This window comes from Ranitomeya imitator, chromosome 1 (genome assembly GCF_032444005.1).
Source record: "Ranitomeya imitator isolate aRanImi1 chromosome 1, aRanImi1.pri, whole genome shotgun sequence".
Taxonomy (NCBI): Eukaryota; Metazoa; Chordata; class Amphibia; order Anura; family Dendrobatidae; genus Ranitomeya; species Ranitomeya imitator.
This window is the reverse complement of record NC_091282.1, coordinates 86,733,310-86,753,159: the sequence shown is the minus strand read 5'-3', so window position 1 is coordinate 86,753,159 and position 19,850 is coordinate 86,733,310. Positions and strand designations below refer to the sequence as shown.

General features: G+C 42.3%; 1 protein-coding gene across 1 annotated transcript in view; it reads right to left on the bottom strand.

Moving 5' to 3' along the window:
• Positions 1-13,522, bottom strand: part of HCN1 (hyperpolarization activated cyclic nucleotide gated potassium channel 1) — a 539,017-nt gene extending 525,495 nt beyond the window's left edge. The window contains exon 1 of the mRNA XM_069748639.1: positions 12,623-13,522. Within this exon, the coding sequence (XP_069604740.1) occupies positions 12,623-12,966 (344 nt within the window). The 5' untranslated portion in view covers positions 12,967-13,522. The remainder of the gene's footprint in view (positions 1-12,622) is intronic.
• Positions 13,523-19,850: the final 6,328 nt, after the last annotated feature.

Below are 19,850 nucleotides of genomic sequence, written 5' to 3'. Positions count from 1 at the left end.
TGGATCTGGATAAGTTGGAAACTTGGGCTGAAAGGTGGCAGATGAGGTTTAACAATGATAAATGTAAGGTTATACACATGGGAAGAAGGAATCAATGTCACCATTACACACTGAATGGGAAACCACTGGGTAAATCTGACAGGGAGAAGGACTTGGGGATCCTAGTTAATGATAAACTTACCTGGAGCAGCCAGTGCCAGGCAGCAGCTGCCAAGGCAAACAGGATCATGGGGTGCATTAAAAGAGGTCTGGATACACATGATGAGAGCATTATACTGCCTCTGTACAAATCCCTAGTTAGACCGCACATGGAGTACTGTATCCAGTTTTGGGCACCGGTGCTCAGGAAGGATATAATGGAACTAGAGAGAGTACAAAGGAGGGCAACATAATTAATAAAGGGGATGGGAGAACTACAATACCCAGATAGATTAGCGAAATTAGGATTATTTAGTCTAGAAAAAAGACGACTGAGGGGCGATCTAATAACCATGTATAAGTATATAAGGGGACAATACAAATATCTCGCTGAGGATCTGTTTATACCAAGGAAGGTGACGGGCACAAGGGGGCATTCTTTGCGCCTGGAGGAGAGGTTTTTCCACCAACATAGAAGAGGATTCTTTACTGTTAGGGCAGTGAGAATCTGGAATTGCTTGCCTGAGGAGGTGGTGATGGCGAACTCAGTCGAGGGGTTCAAGAGAGGCCTGGATGTCTTCCTGGAGCAGAACAATATTGTATCAAACAATTAGGTTCTGTAGAAGGACGTAGATCTGGGGATTTATTATGATGGAATATAGGCTGAACTGGATGGACAAATGTCTTTTTTCGGCCTTACTAACTATGTTACTATGTTACTATGTCAATTTCTCTTGCGGAGACTCGAGCCTCCACAAGATAAATTTCACCAACAGAAATGTATTGGATGCAGTGAATCTGCACAGTTCAGTGAATTCATGCGGATTCATCTGCATTCAATAGACGGCAGCACTTTGGACTCAGCGAACATGCTCTGCATCCAAACTTCTGGATCGTGTGCATCTACCCTAACAGAATGTCAGAACATCCATATAAAAACTATCTCCAGCAGAGAACACAAGAAGGGAAGGGTTAAATAGAGTGACAGGACAGGCTATATACCAAATAGAAAACATCTGGTGTCCAAAAAGAATGGACAACATGCAAAAGGTTATGAGTACCTGGACAGCGCCAGAAACTGCTGTGGCCCAGCGGACAGAGACGCCGTGTCCCCCAGCATGATTGATACACATGCTGTACACACTCCAACAAAATTTAGTAAAATTAATTGGAAATTAGATCTACACCCAGGGCTAGAATTATGTGTTCTGGGTAAGGTAAACATCCCGGATACATAGATAAGATTAGCTGTAACTCTAAAATAAATTCTATCCAGAGAATTGGTTACTAAAGCCTGGAAAAAAATTAATCCTTCAACAATTCGAGCTTGGAAGAATGCCATTAATCATTTAATACTATTCCAGAAGCTTACCTATATTAAAAGAGGGAAACTACCTATTTTCCACAAGCTTTGGGTCTCATGGATTAGCTGGGTGAGTGATTATTATTCACATATACAAGTGGGTTGACCTAGAAGCCTGGGAAATCAGCTAAAGCTAAGGAAGATAGGTAGAATAAGGACATCCATGACGTTCCAATAGCTTTACTTTTATTATGTTATTGTAATGTTAATAATGAAAAAAGAAAAAAAAAGCATTCACAGTATCCACAATACTAAGAACGGAAGTTGCTGATATCGGATCGCCTCCTCTCTTAGAGATTATTTCTCTCCATTGTGAATTCCTTCTATCTCTCTTTTCACTTTTAACCCCTCTCCCCATCACTCTTCTACTCCAGATCACTTTAGTTTCATACATAGGAATAAGTTGGTGAAGCTATGGTGCTAAACTTTACAGAAACTTAAGTTCCTTGTCAAAACTCATGGAAACCATGCACAGCCCACTTAGGTGGTCAATAGTTCATGTAAATGGTCAGATAGTCAATATTAAGTGCAACCTGCTACAGCTTAATTGGCTTTAAGTGTATGTCCTACAAGAACGTGCCTAAAGCTACTATTGAGTGAAGAAATAAGCTCCATATTGATGGAATTTCGCCACAATTTTTATACATTTTAGAAATACCCGATCCATAGAACAGATCTTGCCTCCGAGGAAAAAATTTAAAAAACTGGACACATATTAACTCAGCCCTTCAATTATGCCACCAGATAGGCAGAGGAACTGAGCTCCATAGTATGTACAATTACTAACTAAAATGTCCACCAGAAGTCCCAGGTGTGGGCACAGACTGTAGAGGGCCTCTGTTCTGGGACAGGATTTCATCCCCCCGCACTCCAATTTCTGACACCATCTCATGTCTCTTTAAAAAATCCACTAGTAATAAAAAGCTCAGGCACTTACATGAAATTTGATAGTATGTTTGTGGGCCCCATTACCATCCTCAGAGGTTGCCTTTAAAACTTGGAGCAGCACAAGCCTGGGATAGTGCAAATATGAGGACAGGTGCCATAGAGGGATATAATGGTATTACTCGCTACTATATCTGAAGAACGATGAAGCACATGTTTATAACAGATAACATGACACAATGGACGCCAATGGCACCCGGGGACTTGAATAATTCTACTGTGAAATGTAAACAATTCTGTTTCATTCTGTAATGTCGTTACACTCGGACTGGCCCATGGCAGAACAGGAGAATCCTCTGGCAGGCCGCCCCTGTGAATTAGTAAGACTTTGCAGAAACAGGTATAATGTAATCATTCATTTAACAAGCTAGCCAAGTTAATATTACATAGAAGCAAAAGTAAATTTGTTTACTAGGGTCAGGCTATTTTTGCATGTAGCTGAACAGTGGTCCTCGTGAATCAACACTACTGGTGGGCCTATGCCAATCCAGTCCGACTCTGAATGTCGTTCCTAGTTTTAGTGGGTAATAAGAGATCTGTATGTAGCTCTAATGCTCCAGTGAAAATGATGGAATTTGTGATAATGAGTCATCTGACGTACACGTGATGGAACAAAAATAATTTCACTATAAATCCTCTTGCACGGCTTATTTGTTTAGTATCTTGTAATTATGTATCTTAGTTTGGAGACCTCATTGTTTTCGACAAACACCAAAGCAAGTGATCCTGGAATCTGTTTCTGTGCAGAAATGAGACATTGTATTTTTAGTGCAGACAGTGACATAAATATTTACATAATTGCTGATTGTTAAAGCAAATGGAGACATTTAGTTTCCTTTATGAATGAAAGTATGGGAATACAGTTATACATACAGTATCTGCACAATAAATGAAGAGTATTGTACCTTACACAAAGGACTTTTTAGAAAAAAGCATGTAGTAGTCATACCGTGCCCCAATGTTATTAATACATCGGCCTTTGACGCTCTCTACTTATAAAAGAGGAGTATACAGTTCTATATATAGCGTCAATTATACAAGTCGACATGTTCCAAACCAAAAGGGCAGTCTTCACCAGAATTCTGGAGAATTTTACCACAAGTCAGCAGCAGTTGGACCTTTTAAAATTGGGTTTACCATGATATTCCCTACCATATTTTTTACTTTTATACTCCTCTAATAGGGTCACCCTATTTTCTCGGAGATTTAGTTTATGTCGACGCAGCTGCATGATTTGCGGCTGCTAGACAGCCTGAGTACATATAAGGAATGCCTGTTTGTTAGGGAATCCACACATGTATTCAAGCTGTCTAGCAGCCGCAAAATCATGTAGCTGCATCGACATTAACTAAATTTGCGAGCACACCGAAATACTCAGAGACCACCCAAGCATGCTCGGGAAATCTCGAATAACGAGTACACTCGCTCATCACTAATAATAATATACCAGTAGTCAGTAGTAAACTGAAAGAGTTATTTTTATTTTTTGTAATTGGCAGAAAATGACTCAGACGGCACCACTGACGGAGTATGGCGGAATACATCTTTTCATATCATTTCCATTCTGTATCATCTGTGCTTTATGATTAAGCAGATGTAAAACCAGATAGAACATTAATGAAGTCACACTTCTATCTGCTGCTTCTCTTAAACCCAACTAAGACACTTAGCAGACGGGAGTCCGTCACCTTACATAACTTATAACGCATCATATAATCCACATAAGACAACAGTTTCCGAGTTTTCAACATTAATCTACAAGAAAAAAAACAAACACGCATATAATAGTATAACTATAAACTATTCGCCCGGTCTAGGACTAATGCCGCCTATTTATAGTGTGATCTATTTTTCCTGTAAGTAAAATGATTGATATATAGAATAATCCAATCATACCTAGTCAGTATTTCATTTCGTTTATGATACTAAACTACAGAGCGGATGTAATATTGAGAGCAGACATCAGTGCGGGCACCAGCACCATGGACAGCGCCAGTAGAGCAGAGACCAGTGCGGCTTCCAGCACCATGGACAGCGCCAGTAGAGCAGAGACCAGTGCGGCCTCCAGCACCATGGACAGCGCCAGTGGTGATCCTCACCCTGCCAGGGATCCTGGATTCCAATGGGAGGACTGCAGACACTTAGAAACTCCTCTAACTTCAATGTCCAAAGTGTTCCACATATCTAATCAATCTATATGGAAATGCATTCAACAAAATATGGTACAAGTAATATCAATTATTGAATGCCAGTTATTATAATTTGCACTGTGGTTGCAAGCGTTATAATAAAATGCCTGCATATCAACATACATTCAATTACTTTTGAAAACACTGACTGTCCTCATCAGTAATCGTGAACCTAGACAACAACAGATGAGGAGGGTAGCAAATAACCCAGCTATGCCAGTGTGTGTTTTATTTTCCTGGTGCCCTCTTAGGCTGGGTTCACATTGCGTTAACAGCAGCCCGTTCAACACATACGTTAAGGGGCTGCTGTTAACGCAAGTGCCGGTATGGCAGCGCGCTAGCGCAGATAGAGCATTTGCTAGCTCTATCTGCGCTAGCGGTGACGGACCTGGAAACGCTGCAGCCCCCGTCTCAGGGTCCGTCACTCAATGACGGCACATCGCATGACGCCCATTGTGGGTGTGCGCTAGCGATGCGTCCGACATTGGACTCAATGGCGGCGTAACGGACTACGTTACACCGCGTTATGCCGCGGTGTAATATAGTCCGTCTAACAGACGGTTTCAACGCAATGTGAACCCAGCCTTATCATCCCTTACCATTGTCATACATATGTACAGTATGTCAATCCTTTGTTACAACGAGCATGGACTAGTTTCAAGGTCACTGTTATAAATCACTCTCTGCAGATACAGGCTCTTCATAAAAGTGAGAAGACATTATGTGAGTAGGTTGTTGGAGCACAACACTCCGCCCATCGTAATGAGAACGCTGAGTCTGAACATTCTATAACGCAATGTCCCTATGTCATATAGTAATGAGTATAATTCTGTACAGTATGTTCAATAGTAAGATTGTTTACATTTAGGCCTTTATGACCAGAGCTATTTCTGTTTTGGCATTTTTATTTTTTGCTCCGCTTTTTTCCTAGAGCCATAACTTTTTTTTATTTTTCCGTCAATATGGCCGAGTGAGAGCTTGTTTTTTTGCGGGACAAGTTATATTTTTGAATGACACCCTTGGTTTTAATATATCATGTACTGGAAAATGGGAAAAAAATTCCAAGTGCGGTGAAATTGCAAAAAACAGCGCAATTCAACAGGTGTTTGTTTTTTTTATCATGTCACTAAATGCTAAAACTGACCTGCCAGGTCATGCCAAGTTCATAGACACCAAACATGTCTAGGTTTATTTTTATATAAGTAGTGAAAAAAATCCAAAATTTGTTAACGAAACCAACAACAAAAATGCTGCCATTTTCCGAGACCTGTAGCGTCTTAATTTTTAATGATTTTGGGCTGAGTGAGAGCTTATTTATTGCGCGCTGTGCTGACATTTTAGGTTAAATGTGCTGCAGTTCGGGTTAATTCTTTTTTTTTATATTGATAGATTGGGTGAATCTGAACGCGATGATACAAAATATGTATATTTGATTTTTTTTTATTTTGAATTGGATGAAAGGGGGAGATTTTAACTTTTAGATTTAAAAAAAACAACATTTTTTTAAATTTTTGCATGCTTCAATAGTCTCCATGGGGGACTAGAAGCTGCAGTACCTCAATCATCTCTGCTACACACAGACAATAATCAGATGCTTCAGACCTCTGGATGTCATGCTGACCAATCAGTGACCTGCGATCATGTGGCCGGGTCACCGATGGGAGGGATTAGCAACGTGCTTCCAGGAAGCACAAGTTCAATGCTGCTGTCAGAAAATGACAAAGGCATTTAACTAGTTAACAGCTGCGGGTGGATCGAGATTCCACCTGCGGCTGTTGCAGGCACGTCAACTGCATAGATAAGTTGTCATGTGCCCGGAAAGGTGCAAGCTCAGGGCCAGAGCCAGCACCAAACAGGGAGCGTCCGTAGTCAGTGTACTATTATGTCCAATGTCAGAAAAGGGTTAATGATAACGAAGGTTCGTACTGTACATAGTAAGGAATAGAATGTGCAACTCAATATTGGACTGAACAGGAGGCTCATAATGTACATAGTATAGAATACACTGCTGATATGTAATATTGGACTGAACAGGACGCTCATACTGTACATAGTATAGAATACACTGCTGATATGTAATATTGGACTGAAGAGGATGCTCATACTGTACATGGTATAGAATACACTGCTGATATGTAATATTGGACTGAACAGGACGCTCATACTGTACATAGTATAGAATACACTGCTGATATGTAATATTGGACTGAACAGGACGCTCATACTGTACATGGTATAGAATACACTGCTAATATGTAATATTGGACTGAACAGGATGCTCATACTGTACATAGTATAGAATACACTGCTGATATGTAATATTGGACTGAACAGGAAGCTCATACTGTACATAGTATAGAATACACTGCTGATATGTAATATTGGACTGAACAGGACGCTCATACTGTACATGGTATAGAATACACTGCTGATATGTAATATTGGACTGAACAGGATGCTCATACTGTACATAGTATAGAATACACTGCTGATATGTAATATTGGACTGAACAGGACGCTCATACTGTACATAGCATAGAATTCACTGCTGATATGTAATATTGGACTGAACAGGAGGCTCATACTGTACACAGTATAGAATTCACTGCTGATATGTAATATTGGACTGAACAGGAGGCTCATACTGTACATAGTATAGAATACACTGCTGATATGTAATATTGGACTGAACAGAATTCTCAAACTGTGCAGAGTATAGAATATACTGCTGATATGTAATATTCGACTGAACAGGATGCTCATACTGTACACAGTATAGAATTAATACACTGCTGATATGTAATATCGGACTGAATGGGATGCTCATAATGTAGATAGTGTAGAATACACTGGTGATACATAATATTGTAATCAACAGGACGCTCATACTGTACATAGTGTAGAACACACTGCTGATATGTAATAATGGACTGAACAGAATGTTCATACTGTATATAGTATAAAATACACTACTGATAATGTAATATTGGACTGAATGGGATGCTCATACTGTACATAGTATAGAATACACTGCTGATATATAATATTGGACTGAACAGGGTACTTATATTGTACACAGTAAAGAATATACTGCTGATACGTAGTATTGTAATGAACAGGACGCTCATACTGTACATAGTTTAGAATACACTGTTGATATGTAATATTGGACTGAACAGGATGCTCATACTGTACATGGTATAGAATACACTGCTGATATGTAATATTGGGCTGAACAGGATGCTCATACTGTACATGGTATAGAATACACTGCTGATATGTAATATTGGGCTGAACAGGATGCTCATACTGTACATACTATAGAATACACTGCTGATATGTAATATTGGGCTGAACAGGATGCTCATACTGTACATGGTATAGAATACACTGCGAATATGTAATATTGGACTGAACAGGACGCTCATACTGTACATGGTATAGAATACACTGCTGATATGTAATATTGGACTGAACAGGATGCTCATACTTTACATACTATAGAATACACTGCTGATATGTAATATTGGACTGAACAGGAAGCTCATACTGTACATAGTATAGAATACACTGCTGATATGTAATATTGGACTGATCAGGACGCTTATACTGTGTAGAGTATAGAATACACTGCTGATATGTAATATTGGACTGAACAGGACGCTCATACTGTACATGGTATAGAATACACTGCTGATATGTAATATTGGGCTGAACAGGACGCTCATACTCTCTGCCGTATGATGTTGTAATGAGTGATTCATTACTTAAATTTAAGAGGGGACTGGATACCTTTCTGGAAAAGTATAATGTTACAGGGTATATACACTAGATTCCTTGATAGGGCGTTGATCCAGGGAACTAGTCTGATTGCCGTATGTGGAGTCGGGAAGGAATTTTTTTCCCCAATGTGGTGCATACTCTTTGCCACATGGGTTTTTTTTGCCTTCCTCTGGATCAACATGTTAGGGCAAGTTAGGTTAGGCTATGGGTTGAACTAGATGGACTTATAGTCTTCCTTCAACCTTAATAACTATACTGTACATACTGCTGATATGTAATATTGGACTGAACAGGACGCTCATACTGTACATAGTATAGAATACACTGCTGATATGTAATATTGGACTGAACAGGACGCTCATACTGTACATGATATAGAATACACTGCTAATATGTAATATTGGACTGAACAGGACGCTCATACTGTACATGGTATAGAATACACTGCTGATATGTAATATTGGACTGAACAGGAAGCTCATACTGTACATACTATAGAATACACTGCTAATATGTAATATTGGACTGAACAGGACGCTCATACTGTACATGGTATAGAATACACTGCTAATATGTAATATTGGACTGAACAGGATGCTCATACTGTACATGGTATAGAATACACTGCTGATATGTAATATTGGACTGAACAGGACGCTCATACTGTACATGGTATAGAATACACTGCTAATATGTAATATTGGACTGAACAGGATGCTCATACTGTACATAGTATAGAATACACTGCTGATACAGGATCGATTGCTCAAACATAATATTGTAATGAAGAAGATGCCCATTCTGTACCTAGCATAGAATAGAAACCTCAGATATAATGGAATGCTAATGGTATACAGTATATTTTACTTAAACCAATGCAAATTGTTTATATTTAATAGACTGATGTCTGACTTTGTTAAAAGCTAATATATTATTATGTTACTGTATAGAATGCTCATCCTAATGTTCAGCATGCTCATACAGCATACTATACTACAGATCACAATTCTCATACTGCATAGTCCAATGGATAGAATGAGTGTTCATTCTTTGTAGCATTCTGATAGAATTCATATAGAATAGAATGGACCAGACTGCTCATATATTACATTCCAATTATTCAAATGCTCATATTGTACATTTCAAGGAAGAGAAAACTGAAACAGTAACTTCTAATGCTGACATCATGCATACAGTATATTCTACTGTTGACATTGCTCATAAAGCATGTTCAAATATTGACAATGCAGAATATTATAATGCTAACAATAATTATACAGTATCTTCTAATGTTGACATTGCTCATACAGCCATTCTAATATTGACAACTCTCTTACACTGCATTCTAATGTTGACATTGCTCATATAGTATGTACTAATGTTTACAATGGTCATATAATATATACTAATGTTGACATTGCTCATATAGTATATACTAATGTTGCCATTGCTCTTATAGTATGTACTAATGTTGACAATGGTAATATAGTATACACTAATGTTGACATTGCTCCTGTAGTATATACCAATGTTGGTGCTGACATTGTTTAGATAGTATATACTAATGTTGACATTGCTCCTATAGTATACACTAATGTTGACATTGCTCCTATAGTATATACAAATGCTGACATTGTTCATATAGTATATACTGTTTACAATGATCATATAGTATACACTAATGGGGACATTGCTCCTATAGTATATAATAATGCTGACAATGCTCGTATAGTATATATTAATGCTGTAATTGCTCATATAACATATACTGTTTACAATGATCATATAGTATACACTAATGTTGACATTGCTCCTATAGTATATACTAATGCTGACATTGCTCATATAGTATATACTGTTTACAATGATCATATAGTATACACTAATGGGGACATTGCTCCTATAGTATATAATAATGCTGACAATGCTCGTATAGTATATACTAATGCTGTAATTGCTCATATAATATACACTGTTTACAATGATCATATAGTATACACTAATGTTGACATTGCTCCTATAGTATATACTAATGTTGACATTGCCCATATAGTACATACTCTTTACAATGATCATATAGTATACACTAATGGGGACATTGCTCCTATAGTATATACTAACACTGACAATGCTCATATAGTATATACTAATGCTGAAATTGCTCATATAGTATATACTGTTTACAATGATCATATAGTATACACTAATGTTGACATTGCTCCTATAGTATATACTAATGCTGACATTGCTCATATAGTATATACTAATGTTGACATTGTTCCTGTAGTATATACCAATGTTGACATTGTTTAGATAGTATATACTAATTTTGACATTTTTCATATAGTATATACTTATGTTGACATTGCTCTTATAGTATATACTAATGTTGACATTGCTCATATAGTATATACTAATGTTGACATTATTCCTATAGTATATACCAATGGTGGTATTGTTTAGATAGTATATACTAATGTTGACATTTTTCATATAGTATATACTAATGTTTGCGTTGCTCTTATAGTATATACTAATTCTGACAATGCATAGTATATACTTATGTTGGCATTGCTCTTACAGTATATACTAATGTTGTCATTGCTCATATAATTTATACTAATGTTGACATTACTCCTATAGTATATACCAATGTTGGCATTGTTTAGATACTATATACTAATGTTGGCATTTTTTTATATAGTATATACGTTGGCGTTGCTCTTCTAGTATATACTAATGTTGGCATTGCTCTCATAGTATACACTAATGTTGACATTGCTCCTATAGTATATACTAATGTTGACTATGTGTATTATATACCTATGTTGGCATTGCTCATATAGTATATACTAATGTTGGCGTTGCTCTTATAGTATATACTAATGCTGACATTACTCCTATAGTATATACCAATGTTGGCATTGTTTAGATACTATATACTAATGTTGGCATTTTTTTATATAGTATATACGTTGGCGTTGCTCTTCTAGTATATACTAATGTTGGCATTGCTCTCATAGTATACACTAATGTTGACATTGCTCCTATAGTATATACTAATGTTGACTATGTGTATTATATACCTATGTTGGCATTGCTCATATAGTATATACTAATGTTGGCGTTGCTCTTATAGTATATACTAATGCTGACATTACTCCTATAGTATATACCAATGTTGGCATTGTTTAGATACTATATACTAATGTTGACATTGCTCTTATAGTATATACTAATGTTGGCGTTGCTCTTATAGTATATTCTAATGTTGGCGTTGTTTAGATAGTATATACTAATGTTGACATTTTTCATATAGTATATACGTTGACATGGCTCATATACTATATACTAATGTTGACATTACTCCTATAGTATATACTAATGTTGACAATGTATACTATATACTTATGTTGGTGTTGCTCTTATAGTATATACTAATGTTGTCGTTGCTCTTATAATATATACTAATGTTGACATCGCTCATATAATATATACCAATGCTGACATTACTCCTATAGTATATACTAATATTGACATGGCTCATATAATATATCGAATGTTGGTGTTGCTCTTATAGTATATACTATTGTTGGCATTGTTTAGATAGTATATACTAATGTTGACGTTGCTCTTATAGTATATACTAATGTTGACATTACTCCTATAGTATATACTATTGTTGGCATTGTTTAGATAGTATATACTAACGTTGACATTTTTCATATAGTATATACGTTGACATGGCTCATATAATATACACTAATGTTGACAATGTACACTACATACTTATGTTGGTGCTGCTCTTATGGTATATACTAATGTTGGCAATGTGTCATATATGTCTACAGAGCAGAATGCTGTAAGTGTAGAGTGTAACTATTAGAATGCTCCCTCTGTGCACTCTACAGAGCAGACAGCACCACATAATACCCGAAGCCTAGAAAGCAGCCATGTAGCGGCATTACTGATGGGATTTCTGACATTCCATAAGAGCCATGAAGCTGCTGCATGGCCACAAGTTAGATAAAGTTGCTGCAGTCCTGCCCCCGGAGAGCCCCCCACACACACCCGCAGTCCTGCCCCCGGAGAGCCCCCCACACACACCCCCACCCCCACCCCCACAAGGTAACATGCCCAGTCACTACCTGTGGCATCTGCCACCCACGGGGATTACACACAAGGTAGCTTTGCATGGGATTACCTGAAATCACTATATGGATGTATGATCCAGACGCCTGCAGTTTTAACCCTTTCTTGCTCCTTCTCCACTGCCTTTTGGCTGCCAAACATGCGGAGGGAGAATTTGTTGACTCCCGGTTGCATCAGAGAGCTGAACTGTCTCTGCATGAAGCCATACTGCCTGCTGGGCCCCTCCGCATCCTCAAAGCCCACCACGGGGTCCTCGCCATCCGCTTTGAAGCACACGGAGTTGCCATGCTCCTTCACGCTGGAGCTGCTCGCCGTCAGACTTTTCTCTCCTTTCCCCTGGAACACGTTATTGCCTTCATCTCTGCTGTTGGACGACGAGTTGAATTTGCTTTCCATGCTCAGCAGCAGCGCAGAGTGGGGGGAAGAAGCTGCGGAGAAGAAGAGGACCGGGCTCCGGGAGCTCCTGCCTGCAGAGAAGAGGACCGGGCTCCGGGAGCTCCTGCCTGCAGAGAAGAGGACCGGGCTCCGGGAGCTCCTGCCTGCAGAGAAGAGGACCGGGCTCCGGGAGCTCCTGCCTGCAGAGAAGAGGACCGGGCTCCGGGAGCTCCTGCCTGCAGAGAAGAGGACCGGGCTCCGGGAGCTCCTGCCTGCAGAGAAGAGGACCGGGCTCCGGGAGCTCCTGCCTGCAGAGAAGAGGACCGGGCTCCGGGAGCTCCTGCCTGCAGAGAAGAGGACCGGGCTCCGGGAGCTCCTGCCTGCAGAGAAGAGGACCGGGCTCCGGGAGCTCCTGCCTGCAGAGAAGAGGACCGGGCTCCGGGAGCTCCTGCCTGCAGAGAAGAGGACCGGGCTCCGGGAGCTCCTGCCTGCAGAGAAGAGGACCGGGCTCCGGGAGCTCCTGCCTGCAGAGAAGAGGACCGGGCTCCGGGAGCTCCTGCCTGCACCTCTCCTGCGCTCATCTGATGCCCTTCACCAGCGCAGCCTCTCTCCTCTGCAGCTGCTGTGCGAGCCTCCGAGCCGGCCTCTCTCCGGCGCCACCTGCTGGAGCTGCGCCGCCTAGCAGTCTGTGCTCCCAGCACGGCAGACTACCTGGTGACATTGAGATCAGTCCTTGAAAACCTGCAGCTGCTCGGGGCTGATCTGAGATCCCCAAATGTCTTCATATCAGATGCATTCGCATTCAGAAATCGATATTTTTAATAGTTAAATCAAAGATAGCCATTTGGTATGGAAAATTTGTATTTTTCATTTTGTGCGTTAGATGATCTCACGATATAGAATTTCATATGGACCCAAGCACTTGTAATTGAAATTATTTGTATCGACGTCTATGGTCAGACGGTGGTCAGTATGAAATCTGGGCCATAAAGTGCCGTCATTATAAGTGATTTATTATTATTATTATTATTACTAGATTGTGGCCCGATTCTAACGCATCAGGTATTCTAGAATATGCATGTCTCTGTAATATATGGACAATGATGATTCCAGAATTCGCGGCAGACTGTGCCCGTCGCTGATTGGTCGAGGCAACCTTTATGACATCATTGACGCCATGGCAACCATTATGACATCTACGTCGATACTGTGCCAGTCGCTGAATCAGAAACGTGGGATTTCTACGTCCTTTATGACATCATCGTCGCTGTGCCCGTTGCTGATTGGTCGAGGCCTGGCGGCCTCGACCAATCAGACGCGGGAATTCTACGTCCTTTATGACATCATCGTCGCTGTGCCGGTCGCAGACGCGGGATTTCTACGTCGATGCTGTGCCGGTCTCTGATTGGTCGAGGCCTGGCGGCCTCGACCAATCAGAGAGCCGGGATTTCCAGGACAGACAGACAGACAGACGGAAAAACCCTTAGACAATTATATATATAGATTATTATTACTACTTTTTGGAATATCTCCAGCACCAATATTTCCTATTAGAATAGCGCATGTTATATAATTCTAGCACATTGTAGTGGATTATCATGGTTTTTTTTCCATTGATTCTGAAGAAATAATAATAATAATCTTTATTTATATAGCGCCAACATATTCCGCAGCGCGTCTAAAAAGAAATAATAATTAGCATTGCATTGAGGGAGAGACCTATAATCGTTCATTGCCAAATGGAGCAGTCAGTAATAAGGATCTATAAGGGCGCTGTCTGCTAAGAGGGAACCATCATGGGATCCATGCTGCAGGAATCAGAGCCTGGCGATCTTATACAGACAACTGGTGACTATTGGGAGAGATCTGATGTGGTCCCCGGGTGATTGACAGGTCTCTCCCTATGTACAGCAGACACACCTTGCTGTAACCGCACAGCCGAGCTCTGATTGCTGCTGCCCATATTTCAGGCAGCATGAATTTAGTGACACGTTCCCTTTAAAATAATAATTTTTGGAGTTTCACTTCTATATCCATCCATTCCCATGCTCTCTGGGAAGTAAGTATGCCCATGAGATAGGGAATTTGTCAGCAGGTTTTAGCTATGTAATCTGAGGAAAGCATAATGTAGAGAGCTGAAACACAGATTTCCAGGGTGTGTCACTTATTGTTTGTAGCAGCCGCTGCCGGGGACTGCAGAACAGCTGATGCTATTCACCAAAGTAGAAACTATTCTGCAATAGCTGGGAGCCGGGGGTGGACACAACTGTTCTACAATACCTGGGAATAAGGAAAGTACACACAGTATCTTACAAAAGTGAGTACACCCCTCACATTTTTGTAAATATTTTATTATATCTTATCATGGGACAACACTGAAGATATGATGGTTTGATACAATGTAAAGGAGTCAGTGTAAAGGTTTTATAACAGTGTAAATTTGGTGTGAAAATGGGCAACTTGTGCCCAATATTTTGCATGGCCATCATTATTTTCAAGCACTGCCTTAACCCTCTTGGTCGTGGAGTTCACTAGAGCTTCACAGGTTGCTACTCAGGGGGGGACATAAATGTTCTGCAATACCTGGGAGCCAGCGATGGACATACAGTTGTGCTCAATAGTTTACATAACTACAGAATTTTTGCTTTCTTGTCCTTTGTTCAGAGAATATGAATGAAACACCAAAAGTTTTTCTACACTCACGGTTAGTGGTTGGGTGAAGCCATTTATTATCAAACTACTGTGTTTTCTCTTTTTAAATCATAATGACAACAACTTTGACCAAGTTTCCTGTGCCTTTGCAGCCCCAGCATCCCCAAAACATCAGCGATCCACCTCCGTGCTTTACAGTAGGGATGGTGTTCCTTTCATCATATGCCTTTTTGACCTCTCTCCAAATATAAGGTTTATGGCTGTGGCCAAAAAGTTCAAATTTGGTCTCATCACTCCATATTACCTTGTTCCAGAGGTTTTTAGGCTTGTCTCTGTGGTGTTTTGCGCATTGTAGATGAGATACTTTGTGGCATTTGCGCAGTAATGTCTTTCTTCCGGTGACTCAACCATGCAGCCCATTTTTCTTCAAGTACCTCCTTATTGTGCATCTTGAAACAGTCACACCACTAGTTTTCAGAGACTCCTGTATTTCATCTGATGTTATTTATGGGTTTTTCTTTGCATCCTGAACAATTTTCCTGGCAGTTGTGGACAACATTTTTGTTTGTCTACCTGACCGTGGTTTTGTTTTTGCAGAGCCCCTGATTTTCCATTTGTTAATCACAATTTGAATGTTGCTGAGTGGCATTATCAATTCCTTGTATATCTTTTTGTATCCTTTTCCTGTTTTATACAGTTCGACTACTTTTTCTTGTAGATCCATGGACAATTATTTTGCTTTCCCCAGGACTCACAATCTAGAAATGTCAGTGGCTGGATGAAGGATGCAAGAGTCTGTCTGGATCCCAGAAACTCACTCAGCTTTTTTGCACACACAGGGTATGTGAACTTTTGATCAGGGTTGTTTGGATTTCTTGGGTTGTCATTATGATTTGAAAAGAGAAAACACAAAAGTTTGATAATAAATGGCTTCACCCAACTACTAACCATGAGTGGAGAAAAAGTTTTGGTATTATCATTCATATCCTCTGAAAAAAGGCCAAGAAAGCAAAAATTCTGCCGTGGTATGAAAACTTCTGAGTACAGCTGTTCTGCAATACCTGGGAGCCAGGGGTGGACATAGCTGTTCTGCAATACCTGGGAGCCAGGGGTGGGCATAGCTGTTCTGCAATACCTGGGAGCCAGGGGTGGACATAGCTGTTCTGCAATACCTGGGAGCCAGGGGTGGGCATAGCTGTTCTGCAATAACTGGGAGCCAGGGGTGGGCATAGCTGTTCTGCAATACCTGGGAGCCAGGGGTGGACATAGCTGTTCTGCAATACCTGGGAGCCAGGGGTGGACATAGCTGTTCTGCAATACCTGGGAGCCAGGGGTGGACATAGCTGTTCTGCAATACCTGGGAGCCAGGGGTGGGCATAGCTGTTCTGCAATAACTGGGAGCCAGGGGTGGACATAGCTGTTCTGCAATACCTGGGAGCCAGGGGTGGGCATAGCTGTTCTGCAATAACTGGGAGCCAGGGGTGGGCATAGCTGTTCTGCAATACCTGGGAGCAAGGGGTGGACATAGCTGTTCTGCAATACCTGGGAGCCAGGGGTGGGCATAGCTGTTCTGCAATACCTGGGAGCCAGGGGTGGACATAGCTGTTCTGCAATACCTGGGAGCCAGGGGTGGACATAGCTGTTCTGCAATACCTGGGAGCCAGGGGTGGACATAGCTGTTCTGCAATAAATGGGAGCCAGGGGTGGACATAGCTGTTCTGCAATACCTGGGAGCCAGGGGTGGACATAGCTGTTCTGCAATACCTGGGAGCCAGGGGTGGACATAGCTGTTCTGCAATACCTGGGAGCCAGGGGTGGACATAGCTGTTCTGCAATACCTGGGAGCCAGGGGTGGACATAGCTGTTCTGCAATACCTGGGAGCAAGGGGTGGACATAGCTGTTCTGCAATACCTGGGAGCCAGGGGTGGGCATAGCTGTTCTGCAATACCTGGGAGCCAGGGGTGGACATAGCTGTTCTGCAATACCTGGGAGCCAGGGGTGGACATAGCTGTTCTGCAATACCTGGGAGCCAGGGGTGGGCATAGCTGTTCTGCAATACCTGGGAGCCAGGGGTGGACATAGCTGTTCTGCAATACCTGGGAGCAAGGGGTGGACATAGCTGTTCTGCAATACCTGGGAGCCAGGGGTGGGCATAGCTGTTCTGCAATACCTGGGAGCCAGGGGTGTACTAGCTGTTCTGCAATAACTGGGAGCCAGGGGTGGACATAGCTGTTCTGCAATACCTGGGAGCCAGGGGTGGACATAGCTGTTCTGCAATAACTGGGAGCCAGGGGTGGACATAGCTGTTCTGCAATAACTGGGAGCCAGGGGTGGGCATAGCTGTTCTGCAATACCTGGGAGCCAGGGGTGGACATAGCTGTTCTGCAATACCTGGGAGCCAGGGGTGGACATAGCTGTTCTGCAATACCTGGGAGCCAGGGGTGGACATAGCTGTTCTGCAATACCTGGGAGCCAGGGGTGGACATAGCTGTTCTGCAATACCTGGGAGCCAGGGGTGGACATAGCTGTTCTGCAATACCTGGGAACCAGGGGTGGACATAGCTGTTCTGCAATAACTGGGAGCCAGGGGTGGGCATAGCTGTTCTGCAATACCTGGGAGCCAGGGGTGGACATAGCTGTTCTGCAATACCTGGGAGCCAGGGGTGGACATAGCTGTTCTGCAATACCTGGGAGCCAGGGGTGGACATAGCTGTTCTGCAATACCTGGGAGCCAGGGGTGGACATAGCTGTTCTGCAATACCTGGGAGCCAGGGGTGGACATAGCTGTTCTGCAATACCTGGGAGCCAGGGGTGGGCATAGCTGTTCTGCAATACCTGGGAGCCAGGGGTGGACATAGCTGTTCTGCAATACCTGGGAGCAAGGGGTGGACATAGCTGTTCTGCAATACCTGGGAGCCAGGGGTGGGCATAGCTGTTCTGCAATACCTGGGAGCCAGGGGTGTACTAGCTGTTCTGCAATAACTGGGAGCCAGGGGTGGGCATAGCTGTTCTGCAATACCTGGGAGCCAGGGGTGGACATAGCTGTTCTGCAATACCTGGGAGCCAGGGGTGGACATAGCTGTTCTGCAATACCTGGGAGCCAGGGGTGGGCATAGCTGTTCTGCAATACCTGGGAGCCAGGGGTGGACATAGCTGTTCTGCAATACCTGGGAGCCAGGGGTGGACATAGCTGTTCTGCAATACCTGGGAGCCAGGGGTGGACATAGCTGTTCTGCAATACCTGGGAGCAAGGGGTGGACATAGCTGTTCTGCAATACCTGGGAGCCAGGGGTGGACATAGCTGTTCTGCAATACCTGGGAGCCAGAGGTGGACATAGCTGTTCTGCAATACCTGGGAGCCAGGGGTGGGCATAGCTGTTCTGCAATAACTGGGAACCAGGGGTGGACATAGCTGTTCTGCAATACCTGGGAGCCAGGGGTGGGCATAGCTGTTCTGCAATACCTGGGAGCCAGAGGTGGACATAGCTGTTCTGCAATACCTGGGAGCCAGGGGTGGACATAGCTGTTCTGCAATACCTGGGAGCCAGGGGTGGACATAGCTGTTCTGCAATAAATGGGAGCCAGGGGTGGACATAGCTGTTCTGCAATACCTGGGAGCAAGGGGTGGGCATAGCTGTTCTGCAATACCTGGGAGCCAGGGGTGGACATAGCTGTTCTGCAATACCTGGGAGCCAGGGGTGGACATAGCTGTTCTGCAATACCTGGGAGCCAGGGGTGAACACACCATTGGTGTAACTTGTGCAGTCGCATAGGGGACAAACAAATAAGGGGGTCCATACCCACCTCCAAAGCAGACACATACAGGGCCAATACACTGTCCTTGCACAGGGGCCCTCTCCTGTCTGTGTCTGCCCGTGCTGGGAGGGGTTGCTGATTGGAGGGGGTGCCGGATGACGGACCCCAGCGATTTGACATCGATGACCTATTTTAAGGATAAGTCACCAATCTCTTGTGACTGGCCAACTCCTTTAAGATTCATGCAATATTTTAATGGAATCCACCTACTGGCAACAATTTATTGATAGTTATATAAGAAATACTATCACAGCTCCTATAGGGGTCGTCACCCAGCTTTCCCAGAGGACTGACTAGAAGATCTGTCTCTCCTTACTAGCCCGCGCCATGACGTAGCCAAGTGATACTACAAATCCCAGCATGCCCTGGCCCAGTGGTGCTAGAATAATTGCTTCTGTCTCCCTGGCAGCCCCTGGGCTCTGTATGAATGGGCTTA